We start from the raw sequence: 26,828 nt of genomic DNA, 5'->3' as shown, positions 1-26,828 counted from the left end.
CCGTTTGTTTGCAATGGGCAGTGTACTACACATTAGTTGTGATCATGTGAACTGCTGTATGTGCACTACAAATCCCATAGCTCATAGTCTATCTTGGGAGTGAGCAAGAGAGGGTGGCTACATTCCCACATTCAGTGAGACTATGGAGATTGAACAGAGTCACCCTGGAGTCTTAAAGGAGATTTGCAGCAGGAAGAGGGTTATAGAAGGTACTTTTTGAGTTAAGAATATCTACTTGAATATCATTTTTTAACCAGAGTTTAGTGTCACTTTGGTGATGGTAAATTTAGCCTGGATTTCTGCTTACAAATGTGCCACATGGAAATATACTCCCCCAAAAGAAAAAAAGAAAGGTTAAAAAATACCAAAAATACAAACAAAAAAACGGAAAGAGAGGAAGAAAGGTTAAAAAAATACCAAAAATACAATAAAAAAAACGGAAAGAGAGAAAGAAAGGTTAAAAAAAAATACCAAAAATAAGAACAGAAAAATATTCCCCATAGCAGACAGCATCTTTTAAAAATAAGTATTTCTAAAGACTACAATATTAATCACCACCAGCTACTGTGATCAGTTCTATGAATTACTTTTTACATGAAGTATACTGAGATACAAAGTGACCCTGAAAAGCTTATTATAGTTTCAGCCAAATCTGGCAGATTGCTGAAGAATAATTAATGGCTTAGGTGGCCCTCTAATTGGAATCATAGATTTCATCGTGACTTAACTTGTGACTGATTGGCCTTAAGCAAGTTGAAAGAACAAACCTGTGAGGGGGATAGACAGAAAAATAAATGATTCTCTCCAGTGGCTTGAGTGTGTAAATGTCACGTAGTAATCTGTTATTCCCAAACTTGCTTACTTGTTTCCAAGAGTCCATACAATGGTACAACACATTTTCCTACCACTACTGTCCAGTAAAACCTATTGATAACTATCCCGTGCTCAGAGTAGTTCTATATTTAGGAGAATATTAAATGTATGAAACGTCGACCATTGGGGTTTATTATTATTAGAATCAATTTATAGTGCTACAGTTATATAGATGTAAGTAAAACTCTACTTAAAAAAAAAAAATACTGTATGTCTTCAATATTGTGCTACTCCACACAAGATTTTTTTTCTAGTTTTGGAGGGAGTAGATAAAGTTTATATTTCTATTGATCGCTGTGTCCCCAAAAAAGGAATCAAATCTCACTGTTTTCTTTAGAGATCATTGACATAAAGTGGGAGACATCTAAAGGTTTGATTGTCATTGGAACAGGAGTATAGTGACATTTTCCAATGGGGGTCTGTTGTTCTGCTGACAACTCATTTTGGGGAAATAAAACATGACATGGGTTCCTGTCCTTTTCTGTTCTAACTAAAACTAAAAAAAGAGTTTAGGTTAGAGAGACACCTTAAAGCTGATCTCTGTGCTGGATACAAAGTTGCCCATGCAGTGGGTTCCTCTTCACACTGCAAGGGCTAACTGCCCATATTGTCTAAGGCAGGGGTCTCAAACTGGCAGCCCTCCAGTTGTTGCGGAACTACAAGTCCCATCATGCCTCTGCCTATGGGAATCATGCTTGTAACTGTCAGCCTTGCAATGCCTCATGGGAATTGTAGTTCTGCAACAGCTGAAGGAACACCAGTTTTGAGACCCCTGGTCTAAGGGATGAGGAATAAGATGAATTACTTACAGTCTTCCTTGTTCCCCAGCAGCTGGGGCAATACCTCTGCTTTGCGATGTGGGCAAGCTATTGGTCCTGTATTATATGCTATGATGTATTATAGCTTTGACCATTTGGAGCTTTGGAGCAGGGCCAGTGCTACCTATAGGCAAAGTAGGCTCCGACCTAGAGCGCACTTCAGTGGGAAGGCGCTCAGTGATGTCACTATGGGGTGCGGGCATAGCTCCCAACCACCCAGCTGTTCCAGCACTTGGCTCCACTGAATTTTCTGGCATGGGCGCGCTGGCTGCACACTTCTCTCTACCTCCCTAAAGCTCCCTGTCCGTGCTGGTGATTCAGGCTTCCCCCACGAGGTTCCAGGAAACAGCGGTGGGGACGAAGTGCAGTGAGGGTGGCCAGGACCAATTGCCCTGGAGCCCTCCATCCTGGAGGGAGAAGAGCTGTGAAGACTTCCCAGGACAGATGGACAGGCTGACCATAACCAGAGAATGAGGATGGACAGGAGATGCAGGGAGCCAGGGACAGCTGCATCTGCCTGGAAACAAATCCCCTAGAAGGAGTAGCTCTGTGACCTGTCCTCACCCACCTACAAGATTGTGACCTGCCCACTGCTGGCATGGAAGGTACTGTACTGTCTGTGTAACACAAACACCTTACCACAGACAAGGGCTGCAGACAGGGCTTGGGGTTCTCTCTCACTTCTCTCCTATCCCTCCTCCCTCTCCTCTCCTCTCCTCTCCTCTCCTCTCCCCTCCTTCTCCCTCCCTCCATCTCCCCCTCCCTCTCCTCCCATCCCTCGACCCTGCGCGCAGTGTGTAGTGCACCCCTCAACCCTGCACGCAGTACGTAGTGCACCCCTCAACCTTGCACGCAGTACGTAGTGCATACCTCAACCTTGCCCACAGTGCATAGCACACCCCGAAATCCTGAGCGCAGTAAGTAACGCACCCCACAACCGTGCACGCAGTATGTAGCACACCCTCAACCCTGCACACTTTATGTAGCATACACAACAACCCTGCATTCTTTATGTAGTAAAACAAATAAAATAAAAAAAATGCAGACCCCCGGCATTCTGCGCATTACACACTCCTGGCCCCCTGCATTCTGTGCACTACACATTCCTGACCCCTGCATTCTGTGCATTACACATTCCTGGCCTCTGCATTCTGTGCATTACACACACCTGACCCCTGCCACCTCCACCGTATACATGGGCAAGGGAAAGGGGGTGGGGTGAGGGGCCGAGTCAAGGGTCGGCAAAATGAGGTTTCGCCTAGTGTGTCAAAAATCCTTGCACCAGCCCTGCTTTGAAGGACCGGTTGTGAAATGCAGAGGAAGCCTGTATAAGTGAGCAATAAAGTAAGTATTTTACATTATTCTAATCTCCTAACTAAAATGAGCAGTTAATATTTTCTCCAGCTTTCCCTTTAACCCTTTTTCTGCCAGGTCCATATGGTGTATGGACCTACAACACTGCTTCCAGCTGGCCAGGTTCGTACACTGTATGGACCTGCATTCCCCTTTTGCTATAAGCTCATGGTCACTTCAGTGTGCTACATACTGAGTGCAGGGTTGCGGGGTGCACTACATACTGCATGCAGGGTCAGGGGGTGCACTACTAACTTAGTGCAGGGTTGCAGAATGCACTACGTACTGCGTTCAGAGTTGCGGGGCGCACTACATACTGCGTGCAGGGTTGAGGTGTGCCCTACACACTGTGTGCAGGGTTGAGAGGTGTGCTACATACTGCATGCAGGGTTGAGGGTCGCGCTACATACTGCGTGCAGGGTTGAGGGGTGCACTACGTACTGCATGCAGGATTGAGGAGTGCGCTAGGTACTAAGGGGGAGGAGTGAGGGATGTGGTGGATAAAATGACCCCCACCACCACTCTAATCCCTAATCCACCTTTCCCTACTGCACTGATCCCTGCAGCACTGAACCCCCTCAAGCATCAATCCCCCGGCATCAATCTATTTTTGCTTTTCTGTGGCTGCCAGCTTCCTTCCCTGTCCTCTGGCCAGCATTAGGAGCTGCAGGGAGCCACAGCAAAATAATATGGAGTAATCCGATGACCCAGGGGCTATTCGATCCCCTTTGCAGTCGACCCCCCATCACCCAATCCAGGGCACCCCCTCCATACAGGGGTGGCTCCCTCTACTGCCACCAGCTGCATCTGTTGCCAAGGCAAGCTGAAGCTGTCAGGATGGAGAGCGGCGGGGGGGTTGGTAAACATGTGTATACCAGCCCCTTTCCTTTCCTTAAATGGACACTACTAATCGCTCCTGTGTCCATTCATCAATTGAGCATATAGTAAACAGTGTTCACTATGCTTCAGTTTTGGGAATGAACAGCAGTCTCTATACAGTGAATTATATTCATTCATATGCATTTCAGCTGAGGCTGCAGAGAAAGGGACTGTCTTCAGTCCCTTTCTCCGACTTAAAAAAAAAAATCAGGGGTCTGTTTTCTACAGGTCATGTGCTTCAAGAAAATATATGATTTGGGGATGTTGATAAAGCTGCAAGTGAAAAATGATTACCTTAGATTTTTAGAGTAAACTGTTTTTATTTACTGCCAATGGAGGCAGAAGATACACACGCAGGGGGACTTCAAGGGGTAAGGAGGCTTTTATTAACATACTGAGTGGGATATTAATATTACAGGAGTAATTGTGAAATTGATGGCCTATACATACATTTACTTTAAAGGAACACATATGTGTGGTCGTGGACCGTAGAACCCCAATAATTCCATGATGGGCTGGTCTCTTCATGTCTAGGCTGATATTCAGGATAATTCTCTCTGATAGAGTAAAGTTTGAAGGTGTGTATAACGGCTGCTTAAAAATACAGATTAATAGGGACACTTAGATTATATGAATTTAATTTAAAAAATAATAAATTCCCTCTTGTATAGGTAAATAGACTAACCAAAATAAAAGGAGTATATACCTACTGCAACCATATTCCATCACTATCTAATGGACTCTCATCCCATATAAAGACCAGGTAAAACACTTTTATAAGAATAACTGAAATATACGAGTATGGGTTAAAAACTAAATTGTAAATCATATTTGTTTAAGGGAACATGAGTGTAAATTCAACAACACAACAAATAGATGCCAATGAGTTGCTAATCCCCTGTGTCCGCCCCAGACATATGCGGCATAAGTATGCCTCTTACGACAATGCATGTAATTGATGACTTTATTAAATCTTAGAGAAATATTCCTGAAGAAAGTTATATACTGTTACTGTGTTATTGATGTGAAACTGATGATAATATCTATTTAAGGTTATCAGATTGTTATACACCTGCTGTTGGTCCTGAGGAAGAAAAATTGTGAAACGCGTCAACCAGCAACAAGGAGTACATACCTCAATCGATGGATTGAACGTATATAGATGTTCACACTGAAACCTTTTAAGGATACTTTATCACACCAATGTGTATTTTAAATGTATTCGTCTTGGGCGCCTACTGTGTTCTTAACCTTTTGCCGATCGCCCACCGTAGTATTACTGCGGGAGGGAGGCTCGGCTGCGCAAAATCACAGAGTACAGCCGCGCTCCCGCTGTGTTTTGACTTGCTGCCGACCTCCCGCGATCGCCAGAGAAATTGACAGAAAACCCGCCTGCTTATGTAAACAAACCATTCCCCCACACAGTTTGTAAGCATACTTAGGTACACATTAACCCCTTTGATCACCCCCAGTGTTCACCCCTACCCTGCCAGTGTCATTTATACAGTAACAGTGCATAATATTTAGCACTGATTACTGTATTAATGTCACTGGTCCCCAAAAAGTGTCAAAAATGTCAGTTAGGGCCTGATCTGTCCGCTGCAATGTTGCAGTCCTACTAAAAATCGCTGATCGCTGCCATTACTAATAAAAACAAAAAAATAAATAAAAATTCCAAAAATCTATCCCGTATTTTGTAAATACTATAACTTTTGCGCAAACCAATTAAAATACGCTTTTTGGGATTTTTTTTTACTAAAAATATGTAGCAAAATACAATTTGGCCTAAACTGAAAAAAAATTAGATTTTTAAAATTTTTTTATTGGGAATATTTTATAGTAGAAAGTAAAAAATATGGCGTTTTTTTTCAAAATTGTTGTCTTTTTTTGTTTATAGCGCAAAATCTAAAAACCACAGAGGTGATCAAATACCACCAAAAGAAAGCTCTGTTTGTGGGGAAAAAAGGAAATCAATTGTATTTGGGTATAGCGTTGCAAGACCGCGCAATTTTTAATTAAAGTAACGCAAAAAATGGCCTGGTCATTAAAGAGGTTGTAAACTCAGTTAATTTTTTTTTTTACAAGCTGAAAGAGAAACACATAATGAGCTAGTATGCATGGCATACTAGCTCATTATGAAATACTTACCTTAGAACGAGCCCCCGCCGTGCCGTCCGCTCACCTCTATGACGGGCGACATGTCCAGTTCCCCCGTCTTCCGGGACCGCAGCATCCAGCCATCTGATTGGCCGGAGCCACGGTGACGTCACTCCCGCGCACGCACGCGGGAGCCGACAGTCACGGCACGGGTCTCTGAAGAAACGGCACCAGCGGCCGTTCCTTCAGAGTGCATGCGCCAGTGACGTCACTGGCTGCATGTCAGGTAAATATCTCCTAAACGGTACATATTTAGGAGATATTTACAGTACCTATAGGTAAGCCTTATCATAGGCTTACCTATAGGTAAAAGTGTCAGAGGAGGGTTTAATTCTATGTATATATATATATATATACATATATATATTTATATTCTATTGATGTGTGTGTATATATATATATATATATATACACACTGTATCTACATTTTTTTTAAATGGTTACAATTAAACTAATAATCAAGTACTCTTTAGTGCACCAGGTATCCAAGGTTTTATCTACAGCTCATAGTGGAAGTTCTTCTAAGCCCATCTCACCCGCTAAATATCTGCACTCCTTTAAATATAGATATACACTATATATACTCACACACACATACAATCAGGCAAAATCTCTTAAAAATTTTCCTCCGACAGAGCAATACCACATGAGGGGAGGAAGGGGGGTCTTTTATGTGTGTACATTTAAACATGAGACATTGAGCTCTCTAAACAACAGGATTTTTTGAAATCAGGAAGCAAGGACATTTAGGAAACCTGTGATAAAATGCTCTACCTTTCGGCTGCCTTTTAAATATATAAATATTCAAAACTTTACATGGCTTTTAAATATCAGTGTACTATCATGAAACTCTAAGTGAGAAATGTTTCTATATATATTCTATATACACTGCTCAAAAAAATTAAGAGAACACTTTTTTGTCAGAGTATAGCATCAAGTCAATGAAACTCTGGGGATATTGATCTGGTCAGTTAAGTAGCAGAGAGGGTTGGTATTCCGTTTCAGCTACTTTGGTGTAAATGAAACTAACAGGTGCACTAGTTGGACAACAATGAGACAACCTCCAAGAGAGGAATGGTTTTACAGGTGGAAACCACAGACATTGTTTTTCCCTCCTCATCTTTTCTGACTGTTTTCACTAGTTTTGCATTTGGCTAGGGTCAGTGTCACTACTGGTAGCATGAGGCGATACCTGGACCCTATAGAGGCTGCACAGGTAGTCCAACTCCTCCAGGATGGCACATCAATGCATGCCATTGCCAGAAGGTTTTCTGTGTCTGCCAGCAAGAGCATGGAGGAGATTCCAGTAGACAGGCAGTTACTCTAGGAGGGCTGGACAGGGCCGTAGTAGGTCCTTAACCCATCAGCAGGACCTTTGTGCAAGGAGGAAAGGGATGAGCACTACCAGAGCTCTACAAAACGATCTCTAGCAGGCCAATGGTGTGAATGTCTCTGACCAGGCAATCAGAAACAGACTTCATGAGGGTGGCCTGAGGGCCTGATGTCCTCTACTGGGCCTTGTGCTCACTGCCAGCCACTGTGGAGCTCGATTGGCATTTGCCATTAAGCACCAGAATTGGCAGGTCAGCCACTGGCACCCTGTGCTTTTCACAGATGAGAGCAGGTTCACCCTGAGCACATGTGACAGATGTGAAAGGGTCTGGAGAACCCGTGGAGAACATTGTGCTGCCTTTAATATCGTTTAGCATGACCATTTTGGTGGTTGGTCAGTAATGGTCTGGGAAGACATATCCATAGGGGGACGCACAGACCTCTACAAGCTAGACAATGGTACCCTGACTGCCATTAGGAATTGGAATGAAATCCTTGGACCCATTGTCAGACCCTACGCTGGTGCAGTGGGTCCTGGGTTCCTCCTGATGCACGACAATGCCGGCCTCATGTGGTGAGAGTATGCAGCCAGTTCCTGGAGGATGAAGGAATTGATACCATTGAACGGCCCCCACGCTCGCCTGACCTAAATCAAATAGAACACCTCTGGGACATTATGTTTCAGTCAGTCCGATGCCGCCAGGTTTTACCTCAGTCTGTTCAGGAGCTCAGTGCTGCCCTGGTCCTGATAGGGGAGGAAATACCCAAGGACACCATCCGTGGTCTCATTAGGAACATGCCCCGACAATGTCAGGCATGCATACAAGCACGTGGGGGGCCATACAAACTACTGAGTACCATTTTTAGTTGCTGCAATAAAATTTCAACAAAATGGACTAGCCTGCTGCATTTTCACTTTGATTTTTGGGGGGTCTTTGAATTCAGACCTCTGTAGGCTGATAATTTTCTTTTCCATCAAACGATGTTGCATCCTTTCCTTTCCTAACACATTACCCAGTCCATATCAGTATAGGTATCCAGCATGAGATATTTTCCCCATTGGGATCTGATGTGTTTTCAATGTGTTCCTTAAATTATTTTGAGCAGTGTATATAAGTACAGTTGTGCTTTAACATGATGCAACAGGAACTTCTATTCTGCAGTATCTAAGTTGTTCTGTCAGATCAGCTTGATCTGGGGAGTCCAGGCACAGCTTTTTCCAGCATGTTGGGTATTGAACTCTTTATTAGATGCTCTTCTTTTATACAGAAAAAAATGACTGATTTCAGCCGCTTCTTATTTTAAACCTTTATATCTTGATTTTACAAAACCAACATTCTAATGTTCAGTAGTTTGAAATTTTTTTTTTGTTTTTTTATTTTGATATTTCAGAAATAAAGGCAAATAGGAATTAGTTACATAATCTTGTAGCGTTTTAAAAAATGTTCTTACTGTGTACACGTAACCACATCCAGCTAGCATTAGTACTTGCTGCGTGATAATAAATAAAAACAATCATAAATAATTTACATTGTGTTGGCTAGTGTAATAAGATTCACTGGCCAGTGGCTACCCTTACAGATATATCTCATCTGTGTTTGGGCTTTCTGTTTAGTACACACAACATGTTCTGGAAGCTGACCACGATATAAAAATATATATATTACACAATGATCATCCTATTTGTATTTGCTAAAACCAAGGTCTCTTTGTTAGTTGCGAGCATATGGTGGTTATATTTTTTACTTATTCTTGTGAAATAAATAGTATCGCTATTACTACTAACAATGATGTGTAATGTGGCAAAATATGTTTAGTTCTATGAATTTCTCATGTAAGCACATGTGCTGTTCCTTCTTAGCTAATTTAGCCATGCACTATTTATGTTAACTGAAATAATGGGTATCCAAAAAAAAAAAAAAAAACTAAATTATTATTTTAGTGTGGTTTAGAGGGAAACTTTACATTTTAGCAAATATAGACTATCCCATAAATAATTTTATACTGGTTTATATGGTATACAGTACACTCACTACTTTACATTGTAGCAAAGTGTAATTTCTTCAGTGTTATCACATTAAAAGATATAATAAAATATTTACTAAAATGTGAGAGGTGATATACTGTGTATACAGTATATGGCAATATGTTCAGTTTCATAATCTGTTTATGAGATTTATGTCCTAAAATCCTTGTTTCTCAGTATAGTTTGTAAATATATAAATATTGGGGTGGCCATATTTGCTAATTATATACATGCCTTGCTTATTTTCGCACCGCAATCGCAGTGAATGGGCACAGGACCCTTTTTTTGGTCCGCAGCAGAATCGGATCGCATGGTGGTTCACACCAGTGCGATACGATTCTTTGCGAACTGTCAGATCACACTGCGATATGCGATCTGAGCTGGGGGTGTCGTTAACTTTGAATTGACACCCCCCAGCATATCGAATATGGCAGTGTGAACTGCCTGTGCTGCGGATGCGATGCGGAAACACGCAGATATATTTGCAGTGTTCCCGCATCGCATCAGTGTGAACCGGCACTGACAGTCTGTCCCTGCTCCCCACAGCAACCTCTCCCTACACTGACAAAAGACAGAATATAGATAGTACACCTATACCAAATACCAGTCCTTAAAAGGACTTTTGTGGACCTATAACCAAGCAATCTGTGTCACTGGAGGCTTGGTTACTGTACAGGACAAGATCGTGGAGCAGATTAGACGTGGACAGGAAACCTGAGATCACACCAGCGATCCACCGCATTGTGATTCTGTGCAGGACAGGATTACAGTAGTGTTCAAGGGTTGCTTCCATGTTCCTTCTGGTAAGAGTCTAGTTACTCTCTTTAGGCAACAGTGTCAGCCTGAGTGATTTGGAACTTTCCTTCTGCTGCATGATCTCTGGAGCAGGGATATCCCTATATGCCCTTTTATATCTACTTTCTGGTAAGGAGCCAGCTGGTGGTGGGACGCTGTACCTTTTTATCACGCGGCTTGCACCTTTTCCAGTTATATTGTGTTCACAGCACGAATTTTTGGATCCATCTTTGAATTGGACTGTTTATCACATATTCTTTTGGACATTATTGTTTGATACACATTGGTGATTCACTGGAATAATTTTATTGATTCACACTGATTCTGCTATTGTGTTAATCCTACTTTGATATATTTTGTGTTCTCATTAACCACGTATCATAATTTTTTATGCTGTGTTATTGATATTATTTTTGGGTTAGCGCACCTGATTTATACCTTTTCAATCTGTGTCACTGACAATCTGTCCCTGCTCCCCACAGCAAACCTCTCCCTACACTGACAAAAAGCAGAATATAGATAGTACCTATACCAAATACCAGTCCTTAAAAGGACTTTTGTGGACCTATAACCGAGTGATCTGTGTCACTGACAATCTGTCCCTGCTCCACACAGCAAACCTCTCCCTACACTGACAAAAAGCAGAATATAGATAGTACACCTATACCAAATGCCAGTCCTTAAAAGTACTTTTGTGGACCTATTACCGAGTGATTTGTGTCACTGACAATCTGTCCCTGCTCCACTCAGCAAACCTCTCCCTACACTGACAAAAAGCAGAATGTAAAATGGCGGCCAGATTAGGTCTATAAGGTAGGGGGTATGTCCATGTGCTGAAATGTCTCAATTGGCTGTCCTGTACCACCTGATGGATGTGTCATGGGTCAAAGTTCTTCACAATGTAAAAGAATATGGCCGCCGCGAACATCGCCATATGTTCGCATGATCGGTGGACAGCGAATGAGCAAAGTTCGCCGTGAACCGACCGCCGAGGAACCGCAAGGCCATCTCTAGTGACCAGCTCTGCAGAAGGACCACTGCTACAAGTGAAGTCCCAGCTAACTTTCCAGTTCACTGAGGCGGTCCACCGCAGAACCAGCCCAGCCTGCATCTACCTCCTGCTGCTTCTGCGCAATTCCAGGATTTACATCAGTGTCCTCCTTCATAGGCTGAATGTGCTTCTTGACTATGAATTTCAACTCTTGCCAGTTCTAAAACTACATTTTTCTGCCTAAAGAGTAACTCCACTTTTGTTGAGAAAAAACAATCCCCTCTGGGTGATCTGTGTAGACTGCAGGGGTTTAACAAACTTTGTTTCAGTGTCCTACCATTTCTGCTTTGAAGAAAAAGCTGATTATTGTATCATGCCCTTTGGATACTGATTCTGAATGGGAGGGAATAGTTTATTAAAATCAGCTGATGCACTCTTATTGGTCTATTTATAAAACATTTGTTGGGCGAATGTAAAACAATTCCATACATTCCGCACAAATTCTGACAGTAATTTCTCTAATAATTGTTAGTTCCATGTAATGGCCAAAGAGTGATGTATTTTCTTAGTGAGATATTTCAGAAAACGATACCATTTTGACCACTGGATGAAGCTGTCAATCATAGGGATTACTCTCTTAGAGAAATTACAGCCAGAAATAATGAAGCATGCATGAAAGTGAGTGACATTCATCCAAGGAATCTTGTATAAATATACCCCCCTAGTGTTCTGATGAGAAAAGTTACAGTATCTGCATCCCATTAGAAGTATTTAACCCTTGAAAGTATCTCACTAAAACTAAAATTCCAATTGCAGTGGGTGCCTAAAATCTGATTTGTATTATAGTGCAGGTTTCTGGGAAAAGCAGTGAGCCAATCACACAAGCAGGAAATGACATTTCTGTGGGGGTTCTGTACACCGACAGTAATTGTATAGGGTAAACTATTTTTTTTTTTAAATTTCTTACCACTGTTGCTTTTTGGCTGATTTGATAGTCAGAAGTTTGGTGGCATTTAAAGTCTTAATACACCTTTGTTATAAAAGCAAGTTCTCATTTACTTGCAACCATTATTTTTCATGTACTCCATTTTAAAGGTTTAAAGTACCTTTCTTATATTAACACAACCCTGTCTTCTGGGTGCAGCACTACCTAATGAATTCATGTGAGGAAATATACACCCTCTCTCTCTGCTATGTACACTGGCAAGACTACATCTCCCATCACCACTCATGTGTTCATTGGCAATGTGCATGCACAATGCCAAGCTGTCAATCATAGTAGGTGGGTGGAGAGGTGGGCTGGTTTCAGGTCCTACTGGGCTCCAGCTTTCTTGTGTCACCTATGCATTTTGGTGCACAGAGCAGCTGGACTTAGAAGTGTAGAGTTTAGGGGGAGCGGGCACACAGCAGTGGCTTATTGAGACAGCACTAATAGTAGGAGCCACCACAAAAAATGGAATACGCTGTTCTGAAAAAAAATAAATAAATGATTTTGGGGTGAATAATGGAACTGAAAACAACATTGTTTAATAACCCCTTCACAAAGGGTGCTGGTAAAGGGTGGCTGCTGTGTGCAGGATCACGTATATATATATATGTGATCCTGCACTTCCAGGTAGCGGGAGCCAATGAGTGCCCCTGATGGCTCGCTTCCACTGTGATTATGCACAGCGGGAGCTGACCAGTGGGTATTTATGGGAAAAAAATGTCATAAATTTTATTTGGGTACATAGTAGCATGACCATGCAATTGTCAGTTAAATTAATGCAGTGCCGTATCGCAAGAAATGGCCTGGTCATGAAGGGGTGTAAATCATCCAGAGGCCAAGTCGTTAAACAAATTGACATGTAAATGTTATGTTGTGATGATAGTTTTTAACATTAGGGTTCAATAACATTTTAATAACATCTAAATAAAGTTGTAAGCAACTTGTAGTGTAGTATTTATTGACGGGGTTTATACTTTTCTTGTTCTTTCGTGTTTTATTTGATGTACCCCGTTATTGCTGTTTTTGATTACATCATTAAAGTTTCTCCACCAGGCAACCTTGGGCAGTTGGCTGTAAGAGTGAGAGGAGATGAAGGTAAGGAATGTGTTTTTATAAAGGGCCGTGTCCCTGAGTTAATTTGGCCACTTCTTCATCATTTTGCCCAGGCTGATATCGCCGTAATTGGCAAACTGCTCTCAACGTGAGATTGTGCAGATGGAGAAGTGTTGACTTATAACGTGTCTCTGTGAAGTGAGTACAAAGAACATGACAGAATAAAGAAAAAGTTTGGAGATAACTCAGTTGGACTAATAGTAAACCATTCTGGTTTGGATGATGTTTTGTTTTTTAACTTTAACATGAGGTTGTTCATTTACACATAATCTCATATTTGCCAATTTCCTGACCTGGATATTCAATTTATCAGCCTGCTGCAGAAACGAATACATAAATGAAGCATGGTACCACACTGGATTCATGTCAGTGCAACTGTAGAGCTCATCTAAGGCAGCCCATGGTTATAACAGTGGTATCCAATCTGGAGCACAAACACAATTTTGGTTGATAATAATGTGTTAGAATAGTGGTAGCCTAAAGCTCCCCCTTCCTACAGTTGATGCAAGAGTTGCACTACTACTACTACACACATAAGAGGAAAATAAATTAACTGTCAGTCTTAAACAGGAGTGAGGAACGACAGTGCATGCACGTGCTGGGAATATGAGTATGGAAACTCTCCCTAAGGCTAGTCCCTGAACAGAAGCTTCATTAGAAATCTGACTCATTAGAAGCATTCCGTATGGTTATACCTGAATGACTAAGTGAGCTTATCCACTGCCAAGTTTATTATTCACTTCTGACACGTAAAAATTGCAAGATTTCTCAGACTGGTTTATTTCAGGTGCTTTGTGTCTATGTGACCTTTAAGTGCTGCATATGCAATTCAAAATAGAATAAAGACAAAGAATCAGTGGACTTAAACTTAAAACAGATTTATGGGTAAATTTAGTGTTTGTAGAATTACACCAATTGCGCTGAAGAAAACAATAAACTATTTTCACACAGTAATACTGGCCACTGTTTACCCTAAAATTGTTCTATCACTGTTCAATTAGACATACAGTGTTCCCTGTTCAGTACAAATTCATTAGTCCCGAAAGTGTCACATTTTTAAAGGCCCTCCCTGGAACTTTCACAGCACTTGTCAGTATGTATCATTGGGATCTCCAGCACCCTAAGAAATGATTACTATTATCTCCAGGTAAGCATTTGACAGGCGAGTGCGTCCTGTGTCTTCTCTAACTCATAGATTGTCCATATATGAGGGCCAAAAGGGAAGTTTCCTCCACCTGCCTTGAAGAATTAACCCTTTACTAAGAGATTCAGATTTAAGTTGATAATCGCTATAGAGACTTTAGATGGTGCGACTTCCTTGGATGTGGTGCTTTCTGTGGGGATGGCTGTCCTCTCCTCTGTGGCTCCAGCGTGGAGGTGAGTTTGAGCTTCTGGACTCTGATTGGAGAAGATTGTATTGACCCCGTTTCCCTCTTTTCCCTATGCTCCTGATGAAATGTAGTCATCTATCCGAGAAACACTTTGAGATATACTACATTCCTCTGCACCTGCAACTGTAAAACCTGTGAACAATATGTATGAAAAGGCTTGTATCTACCCACATGAGCAGGCATATATTAATATTAGAGAGGTCACAAATATCTTTTTAATATTTTAGTAATGCTACTATTTTAAAATACATTGTTGTTTTTTTTTACATGTTTTCATTTTGCCTATGTTTTGCAGCAATTAAAAAATTACGTATAATTGTGAGATAAAATGTTTTTCATAAAGTGCCTTTAAAGTCCTCCACTTTTTACATATTCTTTCTGTAGATTTATCTGGATGTAGCACTTTTATTTGGACCAGGCTACACAATTAATGTTATATGCTTTACTTCTGTTTTGTGAAACAGATTAAGTCTTGTTGAAAAGGAGTGAAGGTCTTTTGCCTACCCTGTTTCAGCAAACATGAGGGGAGGGAGTGGCAAGGCTGTAAGTGAACTGCTTTCAAGTGGTCATATCTTTTGATTTTAAACAGGACAGCCTTTTTTCTGCTGCCACAGACCTACAGTATACCTCTGGAATGATCTAGCTAGGACTCTGCCTTGGCAATGAACCAAATGGAACTCCAGAAAAGATTGATGTGAATGCCAAAGCAAAAATTTGTTTGCAAGCAGACAGCAGATCAAAGTTTTTTCTGATTGTCAAAGCAGACATTACTCCCTTGCCTGATAAATATTAAGAGGTTGATACGAATGCACTAGCTGATTTTGGTTAAAGAATTCAATGTATATGGCGGGATTGCCTTTTTTGTTGTAGAAAATGAAAGAACAAAAAATATTATCTTACAGGGTACAAAAGCAGGGTACAGAGAAAAAAAAAGAAAAAAACTGTTCGTTAGTATAATCTATTCCTCCCAATCAAGCTTCAGTTTCTTACTAGTGAATGGGCATCATTTATCCTCAGAGAAAAGCAAAAACCATTTTTTTTATTTTCAACCAAGGATTTTTTAAAATTAGATTCTTCATTAGTTGCAGATCTAGGAGAGCTCACTTTACAGTTTTCCATGTCAGGTGAGCCTTGGTGTTACCTTGGAGTCCAGACCTCATTGTGAGGTACATTGGTCTCAGCCTGTAATGCAACCTTTGGGCACTGGATTCTGCTAATGACACTTTCAAGACACCTGTGCTAGTTACCCTCAGATCACTGTACAGGTCCAGGCCCATGACATAGCCACTGATGTAATTCTGTCCCTGAGGATTCCATAGTGTATGTGCCCACCAGAGTGGTGAAGGTGTGTCCTAAATGGCTTTTTCTTCCTGGGCCATGCATTGGGTCATGCATTGGCAATCTCCAGTACTAGTTATGGTGTTTGTGGCAGTACAGTGCATTCTTGAACGCTGTTGTGGTAAACCATGTGGGCTTTGCTGTTTTTGGTGGCTGGAGTCTGTTACTGTGTCTGGATATCTCCTTATTGGGATTAATACTCTGGAGCTCTGTTCACAAACACTTCATGTGTCACAGGCACTTAGAAAGAACAGGCACTGCATCACTTTGTAAATTTGCCCTTTCTGTGTTACTCCCCTTTAAGTCACAAGTGCACTGTGTTTATGTGTGGCTCCACCTATTGCTGTGTCATGTGGATGCACTCACACCACTTTTTTTACCTTTACGGAAACAATCACCACCACAATGCTTCTTTGCAAGTGGCTTCACCTTCTCCTACACAGTGTGTGCTTAATCAGGCCTATAACTGTGTACACATTGTCCCTTTTTTTTTTTTTTCATTTAACCAGCAGGCTAAATTAAAAAAAAAAAAACGGACAGATTCCTGCATCCGCAAAAGCGGTGTGAATGCAGGAATCCCCCCACCCAGACATTGTGTGTGGACAGCAGGGACTCTCAGAATACACTAATCAGTGCTGTCGCAGATTGACTGCAAGCTGCTGATCAAACAAGGTTTTTTAGCAGTCCTGTAACACAAAAGCCGATCTAACAAGCATGGATTGCCCCTGGTGAAACAATTTTTGATTTGTATGTTCCCAGCTTTAGTCTGATGGCATTACTCCTTTGCTTAAAGAAACCATATTGTCTTATGTTGACACAACATGTACATGTTTAGAACTGGAGCAGCTTGCATTTGATTTCTACAAAGTTACCTGTCTGGGCACTCTTAAAAGTCCCCCACCTCTCAAAATCCTTTAGGTACTCTCAATATTGTAACTGGTTCCTGTATAGGGACTGGTCTATTCCTGACAAATTCTTTAGCAATTTGCTTGGAAATACCCTATGGAGAAGAAGTTTATTCAGAAGAAAGCCCTGATGAAGCAGAGTCTGGCGAAATGCCTCGGCATTTGAAGACTCACTTTACCAGCATTCTCTCACGGTGTATGACATTACACAGCAAACTATATTAGCACTAGTATTGTTTTTAACTATCTCTAAAATATATACATTGTATCAATTCTTCTAAAATTTTGTATGTAATAAAGTGTGTGCATTTTTTTTTATTATTTACTCCTTGTTTGGCCTGTACAGCCCCAAATTGTCCTTTGCTTGCTTTTCAATTTATTCAGAAGTAGGGTGTTCCTTTTGTGGACCCAGTCATTCTTTGTCTTCACAAAACACTGACCACTCTGGTAAAGGAAATTCCATTGATTTGGGATCCAGTGCACTAAAAAAGCCTGTCCAAGGTTAGGTCTGGAAACAAATTCCATTATGAACCTTGGACGCGAAAGTCCATCAACCCTGCAAGCAAGTCTTCCCCAGAACAAGAAATGTCCCCACTTCTCAAAATGTGTGTGTGTGTGTGTGTGGGTGGTGGTGGTGGTGGGGGGGGGGGGGGTGTTCTCAGTTGGCTTTTGTCCCTTCTAGACTTAAAACATTTCCAATAATTGAAAAAATACATGGTTCCCAGCCAGGAGCTACAAACTAGAATTTCAATCTCTTTCCCTGCCCAGCTTCACATTGTCAACCTGCCACTTAGAGAGTGATTGCTGCTCTTCCAGAAAAGAAGGGTTTCATGTTTTCTCCCCAAACCTATTTACAGTCCTCAAAGACAAAGCAGGCATATGCTCCATTCTGGACCCAAGTGATCTCATGCAGCATGCATTTAATTCATGTACCTATCTAGAACCCATACTTGAATTTGGTGCATGCTGCAACACTTTGTGCATGAGTAGCTGTCAGAACAAAAAGTATCACATATGCTTTATGAATTTGGTGCAATTGATTAAAAAGAGGGATTATTGCCAGAAAACCAGCTTTATTGAATTCCCCCAGAGTCTTTATTCAAGTGTGAAAATTCTGCATGGAAACTACCAGGAAAGTTTTTCCTTCCCTCCATCAGGGAGAATGTCTGGCCTCTGTGGGCATCAAGGACACCTAATTGCATGGCCCCCATTTTTCAGTACATTAATGTTACCTGAGTTTTGCTGTGGGCAGATAAACACTACTTGCTAATGGCTTCAAGGCATCACCAAATTGGGATGCCTGGACAACTTCTTATTGAAGGAACAGTGAACACAGGTGCAGTCAGTGTCCAACAAGCTGTTCAAACTCTGCATAGCCTCAATTGGACCTGCTGTAAATAAACCTTATAGTGATCAAAAATGCTTCCTAACAAGGGTTACTTTGTGTTACATTAAGTCTGGTTGCTATTTTTCCAATAAAAATGTGTTAGAAATGTATCTACTGACACTTGACAAACGAGATATAAATAATTTTAAATACCTCTATGTGCAATAATACATAAAATATAAGGTGACAAGTGCTCTATGAAAATCCGTCCACCTTAAAGTGACAAGTGCTTTCCACGGTGCTATTTCATTGAATTAATAAGAAAATTCCAGATGTCAGTGTGCTCCAAACAATATTCTGGTAAACGAGATTTAAATAATTTTAAATACATCTATGTGCAATGCTACATAAAGTATAAAGTGACGAGTGCTCTATGTAAATCCTTCCACCTAAAAGTAACAAGTGCTTTCCACAATCCTATTACATTGAATTGATAAGAAAATTCCAAATATCAATGTGCTCCAAACAATATTCTGAAATTCCACCACTAGAGGGAGTGCCTCCCGTAGGTGTGCATCCCCATACACATATATAATAAAAAATGAAATTCACAGGTAAAAGATATTAGTGCAAAGTATATAAGTGACAGGTGCTTTTTAAAATCCTTCCAGAAATCCTTCCTTTTAGAGTCAAAGTCTGTGTGATGAAAAATTCTTCTGAGTTTCTAGCAGTATAAAGTGACCAGTGCTCTTCAAGGGACACTCAGTGCTTTCCAATGCTCAAAACTGTGCTCTCCCCTGATGGTATTACACTCACAAAAAAGCAGTCCCCTTAATGGGGTATCAGGCCTTTAAGCAGCTCGGTGGTGTCCAAGTCTCCCCCTCTATGTTCACTCTCATCGGGTTTGCACCAATATTGGCTTGCTAGGCTATGATACCAGCCAGATAATGCTCAATTAAACTTCATTCAGAAAATCCAATATGGCCATTAGTCATGTGATTCGGGGTATAAGGTTTATTTAAAGCAGCTAAATAAACCCATAAACCCAACTATTACACCTATTGCTATCAAATTCCTCCAGGGGAAGAAGACGGGTAGGCAGCAGCTCCACTGTATGTATATATAAAATATTTTAAGTCCTGCACCCATTACTTTGCGAGGGATTAAAACCTGAACCTGTAGAAGTCAGTGCTTAAGGCAAATCCTTATTTGAGGTACCATTGTCTTTCTCTAGCTACTGCTAAGTCCATAGTTTTTATTCTACAAGAAAAAAACTCCTGAGTCTTTGCTCCTATGTTTGGACTTTGCAGTCTAGGAGCTGTCCAACTAAAACTAAAACTAAAAGGTTTTTTTTTCTCTCTCTCCTCCTCACTGGGCTCAGGTCAGGGCAAAAAGATTGTGCACTGCACCCCCACACAATAAAATCAATGTAGATCGCTGTCTGATTAAAGAAGATTCTTCCTATTCTTTCCCTGAAAGCAATCTCCAGCCTGCCCCTACAATAATCTCCTATCTCTCCCTCAGCAGCAGCAGGAACCTGTCCCTACAGTAGTTAGAGCAGAGTGACACGCGGAGCTATGTGACTCCAGCTTATATAGAGGCTGGGTCACATGCTGCACTGGCCAATCACAGCCATGCCAATAGTAGGCATGGCTGTGATGGCTTCTAAGGGCACACTAGTTAAACGCTTGCTGATTGGCTGCCTTGCAGCTGTTGAAACCGCGCCGTTAAAACCGCACCAAAACATGAAATAACATTACCGAACAATGGACTGTATCCCGAACATACAGTGAAATGTTCGGGTCCGTGTCTGGGTGCCGAATACCCAAAAGTCCGGTACGATCCCAAACAATACAGTCCATGTTCGCTCATCCCTAATTATGAGTATAGAGTATAGTGCACGTGGAGAGATTGCAGGACATATATCAGCAGCATTAACATGCAAACATTCTTTCCTGCTCCTACCCCCACCCCAAAATTCTCCAAGATACACAGCATTTTTCTACAAATGAGCAAAACAAAAAAGCCAACAGATTCCTCTATCTACACAAATGAGATGGATGAACGGATATCCCCCTCACTGAGAAATTGTCACAATACACTAATCATTGCCTGCCGGTGCTTGGCTGTACCCACTTATCAAGATAAACTTCCAACATGTCTCTTCAACAGGAGTTGATCAACTTCTGTGTCTTAAGTTGTCTTTAGATTCTGCCAAATCAGTAAGCGGCCATGCTGGTCTACACAGGCTGGGTATAAAAGGTATGTTATTGCATAGGACATACAGTGCCTTGCGAATGTATTCGGCCCCCTAGAACTTTGCGACCTTTTGCCACATTTCAGGCTTCAAACATAAAGATATAAAACTGTAACTTTTTTTGAAGAATCAACAACAAGTGGGACACAATCATGAAGTGGAACGAAATTTATTGGATATTTCAAACTTTGTTAACAAATAAAAAACTGAAAAATTGGGCATGCAAAATTATTCAGCCCCTTTACTTTCAGTGCAGCAAACTCTCTCCAGAAGTTCAGTGAGGATCTCTGAATTATCCAATGTTGACCTAAATGACTAATAATGATAAATAGAATCCACCTGTGTGTAATCAAGTCTCCGTATAAATGCACCTGCACTCTGATAGTCTCAGAGGTCCGTTTAAAGCGCAGAGAGCATCATGAAGAACAAGGAACACACCAGGCAGGTCCGAGATACTGTTATGGAGAAGTTTAAAGCCGGATTTGGATACAAAAAGATTTCCCAAGCTTTAAACATCCCAAGGAGCTCTGTGCAAGCGATAATATTGAAATGGAAGGAGTATCAGACCACTGCAAATCTACGAAGACCTGGCCGTCCCTCTAAACTTTCAGCTCATACAAGGAGAAGACTGATCAGAGATGCAGCCAAGAGGCCCATGATCACTCTGGATGAACTGCAGAGATCTACAGCTGAGGTGGGAGACTCTGTCCATAGGACAACAATCAGTCGTATACTGCACAAATCTGGCCTTTATGGAAGAGTGGCAAGAAAAAAGCCATTTCTTAAAGATACCCATAAAAAGTGTCGTTTAAAGTTTGCCACAAGCCACCTGGGAGACACAGCAAACATGTGGAAGAAGGTGCTCTGGTCAGATGAAACCAAAATCAAACTTTTTGGCAACAATGCAAAACGTTATGTTTGGCGTAAAAGCAACACAGCTCATCACCCTGAACACCCCATTTCCACTGTCAAACATGGTGGTGGCAGCATCATGGTTTGGGCCTACCTTTCTTCAGCAGGGACAGGGAAGATGGTTAAAAAAATCGATGGGAAGATGGATGGAGCCAAATACAGGATCATTCTGGAAGAATACCTGATGGAGTCTGCAAAAGACCTGAGACTGGGACGGAGATTTGTCTTCCAACAAGACAAGGATCCAAAACATAAAGCAAAATCTACAATGGAATGGTTCACAAATAAACATATCCAGGTGTTAGAATGGCCAAGTCAAAGTCCAGACCTGAATCCAATCAAGAAAACTGCTGTTCACAAATGCTCTCCATCCAACCTCACTGAGCTCGAGCTGTTTTGCAAGGAGGAATGGGCAAAAATTTCAGTCTCTCGATATGCAAAACCGATAGAGACATACCCCAAGCGACTTACAGCTGTAATCGCAGCAAAAGGTGGCGCTACAAAGTATTAACTTAAGGGGGCTGAATAATTTTGCACGCCCTATTTTTCAGTTTTTTATTTGTTAAAAAAGTTTGAAATATCCAATAAATTTCGTTCCACTTCATGATTGTGTCCCACTTGTTGTTGATTCTTCACAAAAAAATTACAGTTTTATATCTTTATGTTTGAAGCCTGAAATGTGGCAAAAGGTCGCAAAGTTCAAGGGGGCCGAATACTTTCTCAAGGCATTGTACATCGTTTAAAAAAGAACATGCAACCCCCCCGCCCCCCCTTTAATTTCTTGTCTAAGTATGACAGGGATGATTAAAAAAATAAAAATAAATAAAAAAAAGCAAAGGATGACAGGGATAGGAAGAGCAGGAAAATATCATAATGGGCTCACAGACAAAAATAAAAACCTGACAGAAATGTTAACTCTTCTCTTTTGTACACAAAACTACATGAAATGAATGGAGTTCCACTTTTTTATTTTATTATTTAGGGTACAGATTTAGGTTAATGCTGGTTGTAAACCTTGTCAATACTGAACTTTAGGCACAGGATATAGCAGAAGTACTGTACTTGGCCAGGCACAAATCAAAAAAATGCAGACAACAGTTCATATGTAATCCGGTAGCTCTTACATACTTATCAGGCTGAGTGTTTCCATAATGTAATGCAAAAGCCCTGCCAAATTATTTGACAAATTATTTGACAAGCAGAGTGTATTACATGCTTCCGCATTTCCTGGTTGTTGGGATAGTAATGGAGCATGCCAGGCTTGAAGCATGCCGTGATATTAAAATTCCAGATGTACAGTAAGATAACCTATACAACCTATATTTATACCTGTGGGAATATGTTTAAAGTCTGAGTTTGATGGGTCCTTAACACGTATTTATAGCCACATTTTGTTTTTATTTTAGCTTTAGATAGAGTAAATATAAAAATAAAGAATATTCAGCGCAAACAAAAGCCTAAATGATCCCTAAATAGATTTGCGAGCTGAACACTAAAAGGTAAAGCTGTAAGCCACTGTGATGAGAATGTGCATCCAAGCCAAAAACAGGCAGGCGTCAGTGTGAGTCCAGCCCAAGACATTAGCAGCCGCTAACTTCATATATGTGACCAAAAGGTCAAAAACGCCTTCCCATATACTGGACAGCAACAGGAGTTCAGAGGTCAATGGTTGGCACAAAAGATGGTCTTTCCCAGATATGTAGATACAATTAAATACAATCTAGTGCTCTCTGCATTACTCTCAGTTTTACTATATAAAATGACAATAAAACACTTACAAACAGCGCTCCTACAGTATGCCAAGTGCATGCATCGGGCACATGTGTTACAGATAAAACCAATACGTTTTAACAGATATACAATATTGATTGGCTATGTGTGCTGCACTGTTTTTGAATTTAATTTATTGGCTAGCCAATAAAAATAAAAATAATAAAATATATAAATAAAAAAGCCAGTAATGCACGAAGAGATTTTCGGATGGATGATTGTTGGTTTTTTTTGCGTGCTAGTTTCCATATTGAAAATTAAGAGTTTACTAAAGTTCATTTGAATTTGAAAGTTAATATCAGAAGTGATGTAATGTATTGCATGGTATTTGTATTGTATTTTCAAACAAAAACTGTACTGATTAAACGAAAATAGTAAGATCTGGTATTGTATGAGAACATTTTTTGTGTTTGTCCCTTTGGATAATTTCAGACTTCTGTGTACTAACGATCAGATTATCGTATGATCGCTTTGAAAGTGGTATTTTTCCTCCGATTTTCTGATCGTGTGTACGGGCCTTAAGGGTGGGTTAGAATTCAATCAAGTTTTATTGCAGTCTAAGGCTGCCTGTAGATGGTTTCTTACATCCATACAATCAAGGTTGGAAGAGGAATCCTCCCCACTGTGACATTGTATTCTGATAGTGGGGACTCTCTGCTTGTTGCCTTCAACCTCTGTTCAAGAAAAAAATTTCCAACAAGCCTCTATGACAGAAGTCAATTGCTCTTGAGTCAACATTGGGGAACTTCACCCTCATTATTGGTTCTGATGACCTTCATTACTGGGTCAGATAGTGATGGGAAAGCAAACCATTACAGTTGACACCAGAACAGGTGATGAGGTAATGCTCCCAATGGAAACCTTTTCTGGTAATAATTGTCTAATATGAAAATTCCTGAATTTGCAAGATTTTTTTACTTCCTCTGGTGTCTTTGGTGCAGGAAATGAAGAAAATCCCACCATTGAGACATAGACAGAAAAAAACCTGACAGAAGATGTGACCCTTCTCTATCCAAAAATATTTTTTTTTTTTGTCTATACACACTCCTTACTGCATGTAACACCAGTCAAATCCCAAATTCAGGCACCATGGAATTCTCCAGACTCAATTTTCTCAGTCATTTAGGCTCATATTACTTGGATAAAAGGGTAATTTCACCCAAAAATAAATTTCAGCTTTAGAAGGACAAAAGTAGGTTGGATCATGGACTGGATAATTTGTAAAAACATTAATCAACAATTACTGCAGTCATGTGTGTCTCTAATATACATGATTCAGACTTCAGAATTTCTGGTGGAGATATTTCCCCTCTGTAGTCTCAAAGATATAAGAAGACATCATTTAAAATTAACTAAACACTCTGCAAAAAAAGTATATCCACTTTATGGAGTAATGCTGGCCATACACTATAAGAAAAATTGGCAGAAATTCAGTCATTTGGACAGTTTGTTCCTTTTTCGGACAGTTAAATGGCACAAATTGGTAATTGGTTGTGAAATTTTTGAGCTGAAAAAACGAAGGACAAGTTTGGAAATTTTCTGCCGAATGAATGATAAACAGAAAGGTAATGTGTTTCTCGTCCAAACTGTTTGCACTGGGTAAATGTGAAAAAGCAAACAAAAAATTGATTAATTTATGTCCATCAAACTATTTATTGGTCATTACATGATGGCATGATCGTTTGCTCTCACGGCGGAGTGTTCATTTTTTGAAAATTTGTTTGAATGATTTTTCATATGGTGTATGGCCAGCATTAGAAAGTATATGCCCATGTGCTTCAAGACTTTAAAAACAACAGAGTGGCTTTTGATAGACTTTAACAGAAGTGAATAAGAGTTCTGTAAACTACGTCTCTGTTTGTTTGCCCTTCTTACAAAACATTTAATATCTAAAGTTATAGCAAAGTAAAGACAAGTTATAACAATCCCCTGCACTTTACAATATTTCCAAATGAACACATTCTATATGTAACTACTTCTATATGTAAATCCTTAAAATGTAATTTTAGAAAGCATGGGACTAATGTTGGAAATGATGAAATGAGAATGAAATAAACTAAAAAAATACATCAAAATGGCAACAAAAAAGGAATTGTTCTAAACCTCACATTCAGCATCTCTTACCTCCACAGTTTTACAAGTTTCCTCTAGTTGTGTAATCACTGCTTGAATCCTATCGTTACATCCAACCAGGACCGCAATGCCCTCTGAAAGTTCAGACTAGTCAAAGAAACACAGTCAGTTACAAAACAAGGTAAATGTATGATAATAAATTATCAAATGTATAGATAACATTTTTTGTTAGTTTTATATGCAGGAAATGTAACTAAAAGTAACCAATAATCAGAATGTATAATTCATGAAAGTGAAACTTCTGTTCTGGCAGGTGTGATATTTAGAATTTGGTTATAATAACAACATAAAGGGAATGGACCCCTGGAATAGTTTTTTAAAGCATTTAGTAACATTATTCACACACCCTACCCCACCGGAACTCTCCCATTCTACTTTGCTGGGTTCTAATGTGGTATTTTGTCACCAGGCATTTTACTTTCTTTTTATCCTTTTGTGATTTTTTTTTCTTAGTAATTAAAATAAATTGTGCCTCCCTCCAGGGGCGCATCATGAAATAAGTGGGCCAGTGTGCAAGATAAAAAGTGGGCTCCAAGTATTGATAAAAAAAAAAAGCATTGCACATAGTGTGCCGTGGAAAAATGTAGGTTTGGCCTAAATTGCACTAAATATTGGTCATGGCTTAAAGAGGGGGTGGTTTAATAGAGTCTGATATGACTTAATAATGCAGAATGTAGTAATGTTAAATAGGGAATGTACAGTGTGGAGTGTATGGCGGTGGGTAGTATGTACAGGAGAGGGGTGTGGAGTGTATGGCTGTGAGTAGTATGTGCAGGAGAGGGGGTGTTGAGTGTATGGCGGTGGATAGTATGTGCAGGAGAGTATGGAGTGTATAGTGGTGGGTATTATGTGCACAAGAGGAGTGCAGAATGTATGGAGGTGGGTAGTATGTGCAGAAGAGGGGTATGGAGTGTATGGTGGTGGGTAGTTTGTGCAGAAGAGGAGTATAAAGTGTATGGTGGTGGGTAGTATGTGCAGAAGAGGGGTATGGAGTGTATGGTGGTGGGTATTATGTTCAGGGAAAGGGGTGTGGAGTGAATGGCTGTGGGTAGTATGTACAGGAGAGGAGTACAGAGTGTACAGAGGTGAGTAGTATGTGCAGGAGAGGGGTGTGGAGTGTATAGTGGTCGGTAGTATGTACAGGAGAGGAGTGCAGAGTGTATGGAGGAGGGTAGAATGTGCAGGAGAGGAGCGTGGAGTGTACGGCGGTGGGTAGTGTTTGCAGAAAAGGAGTGTGGAGTGTAAGGTGGTATGTAGTATAAGCAGGAGAGGAGTGCGGAGTATATGGAGGTGGGTAGAATGTGCAGGAGAGGCGTGTGGAGTGTATGTAGGTGTATATTCTGCAGGTGAGGAGTGCGGAGTGTACAGTGGTGGGTAATATGAGCAGGATGGTGTCAGTAGGGCAGTGGATAGTATCAGTAGTTCTTTATTTTATTATTTTTTTATTTATTATTTTTTTACAATGTAATT

General features: G+C 40.5%; 1 protein-coding gene across 3 annotated transcripts in view; it reads right to left on the bottom strand.

Annotated features, from left to right (window-relative positions):
- TRIM55 (tripartite motif containing 55) overlaps positions 1-26,828 on the bottom strand; it is a 207,236-nt gene that overhangs the window by 67,910 nt on the left and 112,498 nt on the right. For all 3 annotated transcript variants that reach the window (XM_082258106.1, XM_082258107.1, XM_082258108.1), the window contains exon 4: positions 25,350-25,445. In XM_082258106.1, coding sequence (XP_082114232.1) covers positions 25,350-25,445 — 96 coding nt within the window. The remainder of the gene's footprint in view (positions 1-25,349; positions 25,446-26,828) is intronic.

The sequence above is a fragment of the Pelophylax lessonae genome (assembly GCF_965119305.1).
Source record: "Pelophylax lessonae genome assembly, chromosome: 5".
In the NCBI taxonomy this organism is placed as follows: domain Eukaryota; kingdom Metazoa; phylum Chordata; class Amphibia; order Anura; family Ranidae; genus Pelophylax; species Pelophylax lessonae.
The sequence above is the reverse complement of the archived record's forward strand: the minus strand, read 5'-3'. Positions and strand labels throughout refer to the sequence as shown.